Source organism: Macrobrachium nipponense, chromosome 9, assembly GCF_015104395.2.
Source record: "Macrobrachium nipponense isolate FS-2020 chromosome 9, ASM1510439v2, whole genome shotgun sequence".
NCBI classification, from domain to species: Eukaryota; Metazoa; Arthropoda; class Malacostraca; order Decapoda; family Palaemonidae; genus Macrobrachium; species Macrobrachium nipponense.
This window is the reverse complement of record NC_061110.1, coordinates 7,588,533-7,604,754: the sequence shown is the minus strand read 5'-3', so window position 1 is coordinate 7,604,754 and position 16,222 is coordinate 7,588,533. Positions and strand designations below refer to the sequence as shown.

The 16,222-nt window shown below is 40.3% G+C and overlaps 1 protein-coding gene across 1 annotated transcript in view; it reads left to right on the top strand.

The window, feature by feature from the left end:
* Positions 1 to 291: 291 nt before the first annotated feature.
* LOC135218605 (uncharacterized) overlaps positions 292 to 16,222 on the top strand; it is a 38,508-nt gene continuing 22,577 nt past the window's right edge. The window contains 10 exon segments of the mRNA XM_064255034.1: positions 292 to 429; positions 2,273 to 2,408; positions 2,764 to 2,881; positions 3,428 to 3,645; positions 10,659 to 10,824; positions 11,475 to 11,715; positions 12,295 to 12,473; positions 12,475 to 12,510; positions 13,970 to 14,156; positions 14,508 to 15,352. Of these exon segments, the coding sequence (XP_064111104.1) occupies positions 2,281 to 2,408; positions 2,764 to 2,881; positions 3,428 to 3,645; positions 10,659 to 10,824; positions 11,475 to 11,715; positions 12,295 to 12,473; positions 12,475 to 12,510; positions 13,970 to 14,156; positions 14,508 to 15,352 (2,118 nt within the window). The 5' untranslated portion in view covers positions 292 to 429; positions 2,273 to 2,280.

Below are 16,222 nucleotides of genomic sequence, written 5' to 3'. Positions count from 1 at the left end.
GCAACATCAGTGGGACTGATTCTATTTTATAATAGTATAGTGAGAACTAACAAGACTTTATTATTATATTAAAGCAATTCCGCTGGCTGCCGTTGTTTTAATGGATCTTGATTGAAAGAGGGTCTACTCCCTCCAAATAATAATACATTAACAAAAATAACTTATATTATACTAATAATAACAATAATAACTTATACTATACGAATTATAGTAATAAATAATTACGAAAAAGGTTTGTTTACGTCCCGAACGACCGGGAGATAAGTGTGGCTGGTCGCCAAACGCCGCTGAATAAGACCTTGTTCTTGTACCAGCTGCTGCTGAGCCGACTGCCAACTCAATAGGAAGAAGAAAAGTCCCCTCGAAGTCGTTAATTTAATTATGAAGCCGTTTTTGAAGGCTTGAAGGAACCTGGGGTCCGTTGATAAGGTTTGATTGATGTCTTTTACAATATTTGGGGTTAATTAGCGTCTCAAGCTTTAACTTATGGTCGTCTAGGTTAGCGTAAGCTTATCTTGGTATACGAGTACCTAACCTAGCTACTTATCTTATGGTAGATTACCTCACTTCCGAATATCAGTGTTTAGTCACGACGAGCTGTGATGAAAGCATATCTTTCAATAAATCTTAATTAAAATAGGGTAAATGTTTACAATTTAACCGTAAGTAATGCTATAGGTAATAGGGTAGGTACTTTATACTTTTGTTCCATAGGTAGTATACCTAGTAGGCTAGGCAGCCAAGTGTCCATAAATAGCCTAAACCATACGTTTTTACGACAGGTATCTTGTCTACGAGATGTATTTCTAGCCAATATTATAAATGAAAATCAGCTTTTTTACTATGGTTTTCTCTCCAAACTAGCCCATATCAATTAATTTTTTTAGATCCTACGGGAAACCATGGTTTTTAGACCTTGGAACACCAATACGAGTGCAATACCTATGTCATTCAGGGAGGTATGGAACCCAAACGTCAATATAATCTCTTAAAACAATTCTCATTTCATTCAGATCAACAGTAATAATTGACAAAAAATGGTCATGCATGAAAATGTAGGCTAGCAAAGACATCTAGCCTTCAGGGATGCATCCTAACCTAACCTAACCTAACCCTCAATGCCTGGTCCTTACCTGGCCAGGGGTGGTCACCTACTGAATGCCTCCCTCCTCCTCTAAATAATTTAGAATACCACAAAATGTTGTAGCATAAAGTATAGGTATGGATCGTAGTGAACTAACCTAGCTTAGTGCACCAGGTCGACCTGGCCTGGTAGACGCCCCTACCTAACCTGATGTAGAGCACATAAAAATCAAAGGGCAAAATAGAGAGATGTGTTCCAACCTGAGCTAACCTGGGCCGTTGGGTCCTTACCTGACTAGGGGAGGCCAGGATCCCCTATCCAAACCTACCCCAGGTCATTATTATCATTCAGAAGATTAATGCCTATTCATATCGAACAAGCCACTGGGGCCATTGACTTTAAATTGAAGCTTCTAAAGAATATGGTGCACAAGTGAGAGAGGTTAGAAGATAATAGGAAATACAGAAAGAAGAGATCAGTTATTAGAAAAGGACAACAAATAAAATAATTAATCACTAGATGAAAATACAAATTAAGTGAAATACAGATATGCTCCTGCCAGCCTAACTTTGCACACCTGCTCCCAACTGGCAAGAGGTCATCCCATTGGTATCCTCCCACCTGTTTTACCCTTAACATTGCATATAACATTTTCCTTATCGGAGAGTGTAGGTGTCTTAAAACAGTTTTATTCTGGGTATATCAGGCCATCTTAAGAGCCTGTATTAAAACTTCTGAAATTGAAATGATCCTGTGTGTCTCTTGCCTAATAAAGAAATATTACTTTTCTCTCCTATCATCATTTTCTGTGATACCTTTTGGATCTGACATAAATCATTTGACTTGCCCTCAGTTGGTGCTTGTTTTAGCTGCTGGCCAGGTTATTACCACCTCAGAAAGGAGAGCATGCACCTGATTATGATTCCCCATCCTCTTTCTTGTAATCTTGGCCACTTGTTGCACAGTTTAGTCAGCTGAGACACACTTCTTTTCACTCACCATAGCCTTGAAGAGAACCCTTATAGAAAAACCAATGTTTATAGTAGTTTATTTAGTTGAAACTTGGTTATTTTAGTGAAATACTTGAGTATTGTGTGGTGTTCCACTGTATGTACTTGATAATACTGTACTATTCACTATTGTGACTAATTTTCCATGTTGTACATTCGTTTTTCCTTTTTCTTGCAGTAATTGTTATGGATCGACAGAAGGCTAAAATATTATTTGATCTCCTAAGATCATCTTCTAGTGACAGAGTAATCAAAGGCCTGAGAGAAATTAAGAAGAGGCTTTTGACAAACAATGAAAACATTGGCATATTTAGGTGAGTAATCTATGTTTTTCAGTATGTACAGTTTTTTGTACAAATTCAACTCTGTACTTTATGAACTTTTAGTCACATTCCACATAATGCAAAAGATAGTTTCTGGTGGTATACAAAGGAAGTTAATTGTATATCAAAATGCAGAACACACTTAATGCCTCTTGTCAAGTTATCTCATTCTTGGAGAAAGGGATGCCGGAGTCAATTTACTTTATACTGATATTAGTTTTTTTGTATATCTTAGTCTCATTTTATATGTCCATGAGTGTAAAGTTTATGCTGTAATCGTAAGTATTATTTATAATTAAAGAAACTACAAGAGCTTTCTGGTTCATGATGTTTTTTTTCTTTGCAGTAATTTTGGCATTGCTAAGCAGTGTTTAAAGTTGGTTCAGCGTCCAAATGAAGAAATACTTAATGGAACCTTAAGTATTCTCAGCATTGTATGTACTGACTCATCTATTAGAGTTGAGGTAAGATGTGAATTATTTCACAGATCTACTAAGCCAGGAGCAAATGGTTAATGTCATTATGAAAGTATTTGTCAAAAGTATCAAATTTAAGTAAGAGAGATCTTCAATACTGCTCATCATCTATCATGTCTATTTTTCTGAGAAGCAATATACAATACTTTCCCCTTGTGAAGGAAGATGTTACCTGGTGCAATCACCATTGTGTTTAAGAAGAGGCCACCCTTTAACTGCTAAACGTACCGCCAGTGTTATGATAACTATCATTAAAGTGTGCACATATAAAGTTTTGTTTCAGTTTCATATGTCATAAGTGTTTGTGGAAGCCAAATATTGCAATTTGTAAGTGACCAATCACCTTACCCTTTAAACTTGAAGTCGGATATTTAGGTTAGTTCACATTCTGTTGGGTTACTTTGAATTTATTGAAATCTACCATCGCTGGTTACATTTCTTAGAAATATAAGAAAGGATGTATGTAGATATTTCTTGTAGGCATATTCTTTTGTGTTTTATACTAAGTTATTAATCTGTTCTTTTTGTTTTCAGATAAACGATAACAATGGTGTGCTTCACCTTTACAATGTTCTGAAAGGCACAAAGTCCGAGTCCTTGCAGTACAGGATTGTTCGGACTATAGGTAACCAGTCACAGCATAAAGTCAGTTGTGATGGTTTTGTCAAGCTTGGATGCACTGAACTTATCATTACCCTATTGCAGACCTGTAAAGATGATGAAACCAAGTGTGCTTCCATAAGAGCACTAAGGTTTGTATTGTGTTTGTTGGTTAAAATAATGTATTTATTGGTAAACACAGCATGCTTTGTTTGCAAAAAAGGTCATGGAAAACTACCCTGCTTCTTGTGTGGTCAAAGTTAGGTCTTAAGCAATTGGTATTGAACAGTGCTCCCTAGCAAAAACTGTTTTCCAGATTACTTAAGTGTTCTCGGAACTAGTTTACAGGTATCGGTACTAACTATTGTTAAAGATGGAAATACACGCCATTAGTCATTTCTTCATACAATATGTGGTAAAAACCATGGGTAACAAGTACCACCTCAGGCAAAAACACAAACTAGAGGTTACAGTTATCATTAACTAATGTTGAAGATGGCAATGCATGCCATTTGTCTTTTCTTCATACAGTAATGTTATGATGAAAACCATGAATTAAATATTAATCCAAGCAAAAACACAAAGTAGAGGTTGCCTACGCGCGAAGTATAAAAGCATTGAAGGTAGGGTTGCTCAAGTTGTTGAACGTGAATTTTATGCATGTCACTTACCTGGCAGGTATATATATAGCTTATCCTCTTGTCGCACTGGCAGAATTTCAAAACTCGCGGCAACCGCTAGTACACTGGTAGTTCAGGTGATCGCCACCCCGTTCCCGTGGCGCTGGTGCTCGGAACCATTCCCGTTTTCCTCAGATTTTCTCTGCCAGCCGAACCGGCAACATCGTTGTTGGTTCTCTGATAGAATTTCCTGCTCGTTGACTGACGTTTTGGATATTGGTATCATATTCGGAAAGTTAGCTTGGCAATCGCAATTGATCTTGCATTAGTATGTCTGATTCAGGGAGTATGTTTAGAGTTTGTGTGAAAGAAGGGTGTAAAGTGAGGCTGCCGAAATCATCGGTGGATCCCCATACTGTATGTAAGAAGTGTCGAGAGTTTGCATGTACGTGGGAGAATAGGTGTAATGAATGTGAGAGTCTAAAGAGAAAGTGGGAAGCTCTTGTGAAGTATGTTGAAAGACTGGAAAAAGATCGGGTGAGAAGATCAGTGTCTAGAAGTGAGAGATCTGGTTCTTCGGGTAAAACCTTTGAATGATTCTATTTCTGTGTTCTTCTCCAGCTCATTCAAATGTAGATTTTAGTAGCACCTTCCCCCCAGGTTTCTCCTGCGCCCGTTTGCTGTATCTAGGACACTACTGACCCGCAAATTGTGAAAGTGTTCGCTGCCCTGGCGCCGCCATCGGGTTGATCAGATCAAGCGATTAACGGATAAAGTAGAAGTGATTAATGTTTGTGACAGTGTGTGGAGGGGGCGCCTGATCGTCCCTCTCGTGCTCCTAGACCTAGACCTCTGTCAAGCTCCCAGACCCAAGGGAGAAGGCATGTCGAAAAGTTCGAAGGAGGCGAGAGGGGTTTACTCACGATCAGTCGTCCCTTCAGGCAGTCCTGTTGTTATGTCTCAGGCTGCAGCAGTACGCCAGAGAAAAGGCGTGACTGGGGAGTGCGTGTATTCTTCTGATAGTTTGGCTTCAGGAAGGAAGAGACGTTTTTTGGAAGAATCGCGTCCTCTCAAGAGATCGTACATGCCGACTTCTTCCCAGGATGAAAGAGTTTACGAACAGGAGGGTTGGAGTAGCCCTGAGGTCTTTTCGTCGGAAGATGAGGACGCAATCCCTATCAAAAGGAAGAAGATTTTTCGTCCTTTAGACGTGTCTAACCGTGAGATGGGCGGTTTTTCTCCTAATAGAGAATCTGCGCTTCGTAGACGTCAGGATCGCTCTCCTATTCGTAGCAGCCCAGTGCGTCCTCGTTCGCCGCCTCCTCAGGAGTTTCGTCAGGAAGTGGAAACTAAGGAAGTGTTACGAGATATGCAGGAGAAATTAGCAGTCCTTGTTAAATCCTGGGAAAGACCAGAACAACCTTCGGTTAGACGTAAGGACTCTTCTCTTTCAGTTAAGTCATCCAAGAGGACGCAAGATAAACCGTTGCCTCCTCTTTCTCAGGCGGCATTATCTCGTAATCCAGGACGCAGTGTGTCCTATATGAGGGACGTTTCTCCTACGCTGCAGGAAGCAGGACGCAAGAGGAAGAATGATGGACGCATGGTGGACGCAGTGGTTGCAGTGGACGCAGGACGCAGGCGGCAGCGCGCTGATCCGCCTTATTCCCGACAAGACGCGGAAGTGCTTGATAAGGAGGCAGTTTTGCATTCGCTTTCCAGGCAAGCTTTGGAAAAGGAACCCGATATGGATTGTTTTTAACATTTGGATTTCCAGGATATTTCTTCTCAGGATGAAGACTTAGTGGATTTTTCGGAGGAGGACAAGAATGTGGAAGTTCCTTCCTCGGATTACAAGAAGCTAACTGAGTGCCTTCTTTCGTTGTTTGAAGGAGATTTTCAACCTTCTGCTCCCTTATCTCCGCTGTCTCAATTCTCCAAGACGAAAGCACCCAAGAAATCTACTTTCTTGAAAATGACGCTGTCGATCACAGCTAAGAAAGCCCTTCAACGCATAAATGAATGGTTGAAGGAGAAGAGAGAAGGGGGGAAAACTTCATTCGCTTTTCCACCGGCCAAGTTAGCTTCGAAGTCTGGTGTGTGGTATGCTACGGGGGAAAGTCTTGGCCTGGGAGTTCCTGCCTCCTCCCAGGGGGACTTTTCTAATATCGTGGATAGTTCCCGTAAGCATGCCCTACACCGCAGCCAAGGTGTGGTTGGACTTCAATCAGAGTTCGATCATTTGCTGAAGGGCATTTATCGGACTTTTGAAGTCTTTAATTTCCTCGATTGGTCGTTGGGGGTCTTTGGCACGTACTCTAGAGATTGAAGAACCTTCTGATTTGGATTTACCCAGAAGCATTATGTCCTATATGGACAAAGCTTTGAGGGATGGGGCTAATGAGCTTTCTTCACTCTTTACGGCAGGTGTTGCTGAAGAAAAGATCGCTTTTGTGCTCTTTTCGCTGCTAAAGGAGTTTCGAATGCGCAAAAGTCGGAGTTGATGTTCTCCCACTTTCAGGACAGCTTTTCCCACCGGACATCATTAAGGATATCGCGCTTTCCCTTACACAGAAGGCTACACAGGACCTGCTGACGTCTTCAGTAAGGAAGTATTTGCCCTCAAAGGTGGTAAGAAGACACCGAAGGAAACAAGGACAGCACAGCAGCAGCCCTTTTCGGTGTAGGACTTTTTCCCGACCAGCCTTTAGAGGGAAAAGAGTCCCTGCCAAAAGAGGTTCGAAAACCTCAACCAAACAATGAGTTCGAAGTCCTCCAGACGTGTGTTGGGGCCAGACTTTTAGACTTCTGGGAAGTCTGGCAAAGCAGAGGAGCGGATCCTTGGTCTTGTAAGTGTAGCGAAGGAAGGCTACAAGATCCCCTTCCTAAAGAAACCACCTCTCGCTACAGCTTCCGAGAGCCCTAGGGGCCATTATTAATCGATTTAGAGAAGAGAGAGCTCTTTTGGCATCAGGTTGTCAGTATGTTAGAGAAGGGAGCCATAGAACCTGTTCTGGATCACGAATCCCCAGGTTTTTACAACCATCTTTTTCTGGTACTGAAGTCTTCAGGAGGTTGGAGGCCAGTACTGGACGTAAGTCAGCTAAACTTGTTCGTAGAAAAGACCAAGTTTACGATGGAGACGAACGATTCAGTGCTGGCAGCGGTACGTCCAGGGGACTGGATGGTGACGCTGGACCTTCATGGATGCGTATTTCCATATTCCGATTCATCCAAGGTCCAGAAAATATTTGAGATTCGTGATCCAGGACAAGATATATCAATTCATAGCCCTTTGCTTTGGGCTTTGCACGGCCCCTCAAGTCTTTACAAGGATGATGGCGAACGTGGCGAGTGGCTTCATCTGTTTTAGGAGTCAGAGTCTCTCTCTACTTGGACGATTGGCTCATAAGAGCACAATCAAAGCAGCAATGTCTGGAGGACACGGACCTCACATTGGAATTAACAAAGCAGCTGGGTCTGATGGTGAACCTGAAAAAGTCACATCTGATCCCCACACAGGAGCTAGTTTATTTGGGATTCTGATATCCCTCAGTGACTTTTCAGGCTTTTCCGTCCCCCGAAAGGCAGACCATGGGCCTTCGGAAAGTGCAAGAATTCCTATCAAAAGACCAATGCTCGGCGAGAGTGTGGATGAGCCTGCTGGGGACACTCTCTTCGTTAGAGTGGTTCATTTCCCTAGGGAGACTTCACATGAGGCCCTTACAGTTCTTTCTGAACGAAGTTTGGCCAAGAAGATCGCAACCAGATTCCTTCCTGTTTCCAATTCCTTTAAAGATAAAGGAGGAATTAAAGTGGTGGCTAGCCCCGGGAAGGTTAGCAGAGGGTACGTCACTCCAGCAGAGGAACCCAGACCTTGATAATTATTTCCGACGCGTCAGACGTTAGGCTGGGGAGCGACGCTGGGCCCTCGAGAGGAGTCAGGCCTTTGGAACGAAGAAGAGAAAGCTTGGCACATAAACAGGAAGGAACTGATGGCGATTTTCTTGGCTCTGAAAGCGTTCAGACCGTGGATCAGCGGCAAAGTGGTGCAGATCAACGCGGACAATACCACAGCTCTGGCATACATACGCAAACAAGGAGGGACCCACTCGTTTACGCTTTGCAACTTGGCGAAGGAGATTCTTCTGTGGTCAGAGAGAGAGAACGTCACCCTGCTCACCAGGTTCATTCAAGGGGAGAAGAATGTCAGAGCGGACTGTTGAGCAGGGAGGGACAAGTGCTTTCGACGAGTGGGTCTTACATCAACAAGTATGCCAGAGGCTGTGGAAGCTTTGGGGCAGCCCAGTGGGTGGATCTTTTCGCTACCGCAGCGACGAAGAGGTTACCGAATTACTGTTCTCCAGTTCCGGACCCTCTTGCAGTCGCAGTAGATGCCTTCCTACTAGATTGGACGGGGCTAGACGCGTACTCATTTCCCCTGTTTAAGATTTTGGGAAGGGTAATGAAGAAATTCAGAGAAAGTCAAGGAACAAGGCTGACTCTAATAGCTCCATACTGGCCGGCCCAAACGTGGTTCACAGAGGTACTGGAATGGACAGTGGATTCTCCGAGAAGTCTACCCAACGAGAGTAGATTCTTCTCAAAACACCCCATTCGACAGGTTCCACAAAAACACCCTCGCTCGGTCTGACTGCGTTCAGACTATCGAAAGACTTGTCAGAGCGAGGGGGTTTTCTAGAGAAGCAGTGAAGGCAGTTCCGCAGAGCACGATGAGCTTCAACTATCAAAGTGTACCAAGCGAAGTGGGAGAATTCCGTAAATGGTGCAAGAATCGGAAGATTTCTTCATCCAGTACCTCTGTGACCCAAATTGCAGATTTCCTTCTGTACTGAAGAGGAAGTGGGTTTGGCAAATCAAACCATTAAGGGTTACAAAATGTATGTTATCTTCAGTGTTTAGGCACAGAGGATTAGATCTGTCCAATGACGTAGATCTTAGAGATCTTCTCAGATCTTTTAATACGAAGAGGATCGACATTGCAGAGCTCCTTCTTGGAATCTTGATGTCGTACTCAAATTCTTAGAAACGGATAGGTTTGAACCTATGATGGACAGTGCTTCTTTACGAGAGCTATCGAAGAAGACTATTTTCTTGGTAGCCTTAGCTACAGCTAAAAGGTTTAGTGAGCTGCAAGCTATTGACAAACAAGTAGGATGGAAGCACAACAAAGCAGTTTGTTCGTTCTAGGAGGAATTCTTAGCCAAGAATGAGAATCCTTCACATCCGTGGCCAAGGTCATTTGAGATTTCAGGACTGGCTGATCTAGTAGGTCAAGAACAGGAAAGGGTTCTTTGCCCAGTAAGAGCCTTACGTTACTACGTAGAAAGGACAAAAAGCATTAGAGGGGCCTCAGGTTCTCTCTGGTGTTCTGTGAAAGATCCTACTAGACCCATGTCTAAAAATGCTATGGCTTTTTTGTAAGAGAAGTCATTAGGACAAGCACATTTGCTTTGCCAGGAAGAATGCTTCGGTTGCTTAAGGTTTAAAGCTCACGAAGTGAGAGCGGTAGCTACGTCCTTGGCATCAGAAAAAATTTAGCCCTCAAAGGACATTATAGACTCTACGTTTTGGAGGAGGGACCAAACTTCCGGTCTTTGCTTCGCATTACCTCAGAGACGTGAAGACAACTTTTGATAATTGTCAAACATTAGGCCGTACGTATCCTCAGGTACAGTACTGGGCAAAGGAGTTTTCCACCCCATAACCTACTAACATGCTAGGCTATTATTTAATTAGGTTATAGTGTTTTATGGTTGTCTGAGAAGGTTATTGCCTGCTCAGTTTATGGTGTTAGATTTTGTTATAGTGATTGTGTGTGGTTCAGGTGACTAACTTTCCTAGCATGAATGCCCGTGGTAAATGAGGGCTAGGGTTCTCTGTCAGCAAATTGGTCATGTCCAGTTGTCAGACCCTTGTTATTAGCTTTCTCAGCAAACAGGTCACATCCTAGTTGAGAGCTACTAAGGTTTAGCAGGCTAAGAGGCAGGACCTACGAAGTCAGGTACCTTAGCAGGTAAGGAACCTAATAGTAATTTTAAAAATTAGCTAATTTTTAAATTATGACGATGTTGCTGTTTATGACCCACCTCCAAATGTGTCAATCAGCTATATATATACCTGCCAGGTAAGTGTCATGCATAAAAATTATATTGTTATGATACAATGAAGTTTTATGCATACTTACCTGGCAGGTATATATAATTAAATTCCCACCCTCCTCCCCTCAGGAGACAGGGTTCAGAGAAAATCTGAGGAAAACGGGAATGATTCCGAGCACCAGCGCCACGGGAACGGGGTGGCGATCACCTGAACTACCAGTGTACTAGCGGTTGCCGCGAGTTTTGAAATTCTGCCAGTGCGATAAGAGGATAAGCTATATATATACCTGCCAGGTAAGTATGCATAAAACTTTATTGTATCATAACAATATCATTATCATATAGGCAAAATTAACAATTAGCAAACAATTTTGTGTGTGCAGGGTTGAACGTACTACATTAAATCTAGTTCCTCCTTTTCAGATCAATAGCTTACAGTGGTGAGCACTGCAGAAAGATTGTAAATGAAAGAGGCATCTTTCACATTTGCAATGCAATAACTGGATCCTCTAACAGCCTTCTGATGCAGGAGGTTTTCAAAGCCTTGACTCACTTTTCTCGCATTGCCCATCCAACATGTTTGAAACAGGTGAGTTTTGTTCCATATACAGTATTGTTAATTACGAGCTATATTCTGCTCAGTAATTACTTTATCAGTACTTTTAGTGAAGAAATCCACAGTGGTGTAGATGCAAATTTATATTTTAGAAATATATATACAGAAGAGAGCTTTTGAGAACCTGCTTGATTCTCCTTCTCAGCAGATTGAGAAGGAGAATCGAGCTAGTTATTGAAAACAATCTTCTTTATATATATTTCTAAAATATAAATTTGCATATACACCACTGTGGATTTCTTCACCATTTCACTGACTCATGATATTTTACAAGTATATTGTTAACTACAATCTATATTCAGCTCACAAATAACATTTTAGTCCCAGGCAAACAATCACTACTTGGCCTTACTCAACAGAGGTAAAAAAAGCAAATGAGTCAGGGAAACATGAAACTAATTCATGGTGCATATTATCCATTATGACTACTGCATATTTTACTGTTACTTTTGGCCTGAATTATCTCTTATAAATTGTGATGTTATTGAATTTGTTTTACATTTTTAAAATGAACCTTGCATCACCATTATGTAGCTTTTATTTCCAGGCCAGCAGTAGTCAAAGCTTTATAATGGAGAGGTAAATATTTTAAGAAATCTTAGATATTTATATTTTTGTTGCAGATCATGGAAGGTACTGACAATATGACCATATTGAAAACAATAGACATTGGGGATATTTCTTTGCTAGAGCAAGTCCTTCGGATGATATGATTAACAAAAATCGTGCTGGGCATGCTCCAGAGCTCAAGGAACAAAAACAGTAATTTTACGTTGACATCAAAACTTATGGATGACCTTGCAATGGCTCAGGCGCCATCAATTATAGTCGCAGAGTTGATGAATCGAAAAGTGCACGATATAAGTAAGAAAAATATATTTTTTTAGTCAGTGTTTGATGTCGTAAGTCTGTTTTTTAAGCTCCCTCATTGTATATATGTTTTTTAAGCTCCCTCATTATATATATTTTTTCACCCATTATATACACTTGTAATGTGCAAGGGACTCATTTTCCAAAGCTTGAAATTAGAAAGGGCTCCTTAATTTTAAAACTCAAATGTCCTGTCATATAAGGAGTAGGGATTAATTCATCTCTTATTTCACTAGAGTTTGAAAGAATTTTACCGAAATATATACCTCTTGCATGTATGTGCCAGATACTTCTTGGGAAAGTAGGCCAATTGAAAAAATTATCAGTTCAGTAGGAATAGAATGCTCACTACCATCAATGGTAGATGGCGGATAGCTAAAAATCCTTTTTTGATGCATGTAAATATTTTGTAAGCTGTGTGATATGAAAAATTGCACTAAAAATGCAAGATTTTCATGTAGCTATTAAGAATTTATCATATTTGAGTGAAAATATTTAGAGAAAAGATGTCTAATGTAGTAGGTACTTGAGGTTGTATTTTTGTATGAGTGTTTATATGAGGCTTTCTTTCAGGTGAGGAAAAACTAATCCATGCCCTGTGCGAATTTTGCGAGGGATTTGGTCCCTCAAGTAATTTCAATTATCCCCCGCTTTTTGTGGGACGAACTTGGATACAGGTGCTAGACTGTGGGGGTGTTTCATTGTTCGTTTCTCTCCTTACCAAACAGTTCACTGATACATCTCTTAGATCTTGCTTTACTCAGGGCACTTACTGGAATCGAAGTTATGGTTTGGTTTTAGGTACAAGGAGGAAAAGTAAGGTAACTTGACACTTTATTATTGGTAAAGTTTGTTTTATTTAACTTTATAATTATAGCATTCTCAGATTCATTTTTACTAGTTTTAATTTATTTAATTAATTTTAAACTATTTAACTTATTTATTATTCACTACAGTAAAAACTCTTAAATATAATTCTGCATACGTATCAGGAAGTTAACTTATCCCTCTGATTCATCCAAGTCAGTGACTGTGCATATTCTGTATTTCTTTTCTTACAATCCTTCTGCTTGAGTTTGTTTATTACACCTAATATTATATAGTATGCATTTGATTTTGTTGCAACCTCATCAGTCGTATAAATTACTACATTCATGTCCTGAATGTTCCCCAGTGCCAATTGCCTTTGACTGTTAGTGAATCTGCAGTGGTGTTCTCAGTTTTGTTTAACTGTTCTTTAGTGCTTAGTATAGTGTTCTTCCACCCTTTCAAATCTTGCTTTGTGGAGTTTAAGCAAAAAATTTAGGTTTTGAGGATCAAGGAGGCTCTTGCATTGTGAGATGACCTTCTCCTGCTTGACAAAGTTAAGTATATCTTAGTTTAACCAGATCACTGAGCTGATTAACAGCTCTCCTAGGACCGGCCGGAAGGATTAAATTTTTTTACGGGGCTAGGAACCAGTTGGTTACTTAGCAATGGTATCTATAGCTTATTGTGGGATCCGAACCACATTGTATCGACAAATGAATTTCTAATCACCAGAAATAGATTGCTTTGGTTTTGCCAGATTGATAGGCAAGTACGCAACCCACTCGTCCAGTGAGGAACTCCTGCCTGACAAAAAAAAAAGACTATTGAGCCTGGGAAATTTAGGGACATCAATGCAGGCATAAATAAAATCAATGGGTTTGTATAAAATAAAATAAAAACATGTCTGAAAATAATAGTATTCACCCAATGGGGAGAGAGCAATTTTTTACTTCCATGAACATGAGCTCCTCTGAGTATTATGGAAAGCATACATCAAAATTTTTTAAACTGATTTATTGCATGTTCTATTAGAAATAACTGAATTTCTATCTTTTTTAAACAATTCCTTTATTTATTCATGTTTTACAGTTGAATGCTTATCTTTTGTCACATTTTGAGAAAGCACATATGTTTCTTTTTGTTTATAATATTGTGTGTGGCAACATTTACATTTGCAGAAGCAGTGATGCATTTCTTTTGATTCTGAGCAAGATATAAATCTGATTATTTTACACTATGAGTCATTCTAGTTTGGCAGACTAAGATTGAGTTTTAGTATGGAGATATGGTCTTGTGCTTTGTTTTCTGTACATTCTTATATTAAAATATTTGAGGGTATGTCATATCAAAAATGGTCAAATGAATTTTTATGTTTTAACTATTTGTAGGCCATGGAAAGTTTAGAGATATAAGCTAATGTATATCATATTTATTATCTTTTCAGATTCTGAAACACTTTCTTGTGGCTAATATAATGCCTCTGCTGGCAGAGCAGTTTGACGAAGTCATGAAGGAGTATAGAAATGTGAGACGACAATCACAGGAAGGGTTCTGTGTTCATACAGCTCCTGCAGATTCATCGCAGGGTGATGCTACAGGCTCATCCATAGGGGAAGATGATAAGGGTATGTGTGAAGAAAAAAGTGTTATGGTATCTGACAATGAAGGACAAAGCCATGGACATTGAAGAATGAGAAACTTGAAGGGCAATGGCAAACAAAAAGACTTTGGAAGGTGAAGAAAAGCAAGTCAAGTTCAGATGGATGTTTGCTGACAAAGACTTGTCACAGGCAAAGGCTACGGGTGTTACCTCTCTTGACGACTGCTCTTGCAGTGTGCTGACTCAAGGTGGAAAGTTGGCTTCAAATATAGAGGTGGGAATTTATGGTAAACCCTTGAGTCCAGGAGTGACATTACCATGCCCCAGAATTCAGGTAGTGTCTCTTGCTCGCCTCATAGCCACCACTCTAGTACAGAGGTCAGCATCAAAACTCTCCCACCTGGTCTCCAGCACCAGAGTAAATATGATTCCCCTCCTTCTTCACCGCCAGCAAATCATTTTGTTACGATCAGTGCTGGTCAGTGTCCATGGGAATCACCACCTTCTTCACGTCATTCTTCTCCTTGTTCTTCCCCCAGCTACTTTCCACCCTGGCTTTCACCTCCTCGGTCTGCATCTCCAATTAAAGCACCGTCAGACTGGGAATACGAGGAGGATGATGTTGATGAGTCATGTGAAAATGGTAGATTTTCTCCAGTGATACCAAAGGCAAAGGATCTGGAGGAAACCGAAGATGAAATAGATGACGTGGACGAAGGTGACGCAACAACTACAGAAGATGTTAATACTGAAGACGAAAATGTGTCTGCTGATGAGGACTCTGCTGGGCGAGAAGAGGGAGCAATAGAATCACATATAAAAAAAATGCTAGTCATAAGTCCTACCTCACAGAAACGATCTAGAGAGACATCTAGTCCTTGTTGTAGTAATGTTGAAGTTGATTCTCTAGAGAAGAAGATGAAGACTGGTGTTGAGATTTGTTCGTATTCCACTGATATTGACGATGAAGGTAAAGAAGCATCGCTTGTTGGAGACCCCACTGTGTGTAAAAGTCATTGCTCAGATGATACAGTCAAAGCAGACTCAAAAGCCGATATATCAAAACCAGACACAGATGAAGCATCAAGTGAAATTGAATCAGGACCTTTGAAGACTCCCTTTATCAGAATGAACGAAATAAAGTTCAGGGTTCGGAAACGTCCACGTCGCAAATTAAGCATGGATCCTGATAGTAATACAAGTCAAGATTTGCCAAGTCAGGTAGGGTCAAGGTTTTATTTCATTAAACCATGTCTGCATGTTTTGCCAATGCTTCTTTGTCACCTTGAATATTTTTTCCCTTGCAGCAAGTTCTTTTCCATCTTTCCCTTATAAATTCCCATATCTTTCCTTCAAGCATTTTTCCTTATTTCAGTCCACTGTCTGTGTCTACAGCAGCAAATAATCATGTTCTTCAAGATTACTGCACTAAGTTATTCCTTTACCTTTTACCAGTGCCGTTATGTCTGGTCAGAGTAAGTAAACAAGTGTCAAATTACTTGTTATTGAGATTGAGTCAGTATTATAAGGGTAAGATATACCCTGGTATGGAAAACCCTGTTTTATATGTCAAATTATTCACTTTGTTCAGAGTTTGATCACAGGTATTTAGTTATGCTGAGTACCTGACTTCCAAGTTTTTTTCATCCTTTTCATCATTTTGTCTTACTGAGTATTTGTAGTTTCTTGTTATGTACTCTGTATTATTTCATCATCATGTAGTTTTTCGATGTTTTAGTAAAAAAGCTTTTGTGTAAATGAAGCAACTTATTTTTTATTGTTTTAGTGTTTTAAGCATAATTTTTTTTTTACCAGAATTTGATCAGAATTTGTAAACATTGGTACCATCTCCCAATATCCTGAGAGGTTAACCATACAGCACATTCTCTTTTTATGAGATGAGATGTAAAATTAATTATATCTACTCACTTTTATCACTCAATCTCTTTGCCTGAACCCCTGTTAAATCTGAGTCTGCAAGTACCACTTTTTCCAAGCTGTCCTTGCCTTCCCCTAGGTCATGCTCCTACATCTTATCATTCTGTGGTTATTCATTATCAAAATCTGCTCTCTTGTCAGCCCAAGATTTTT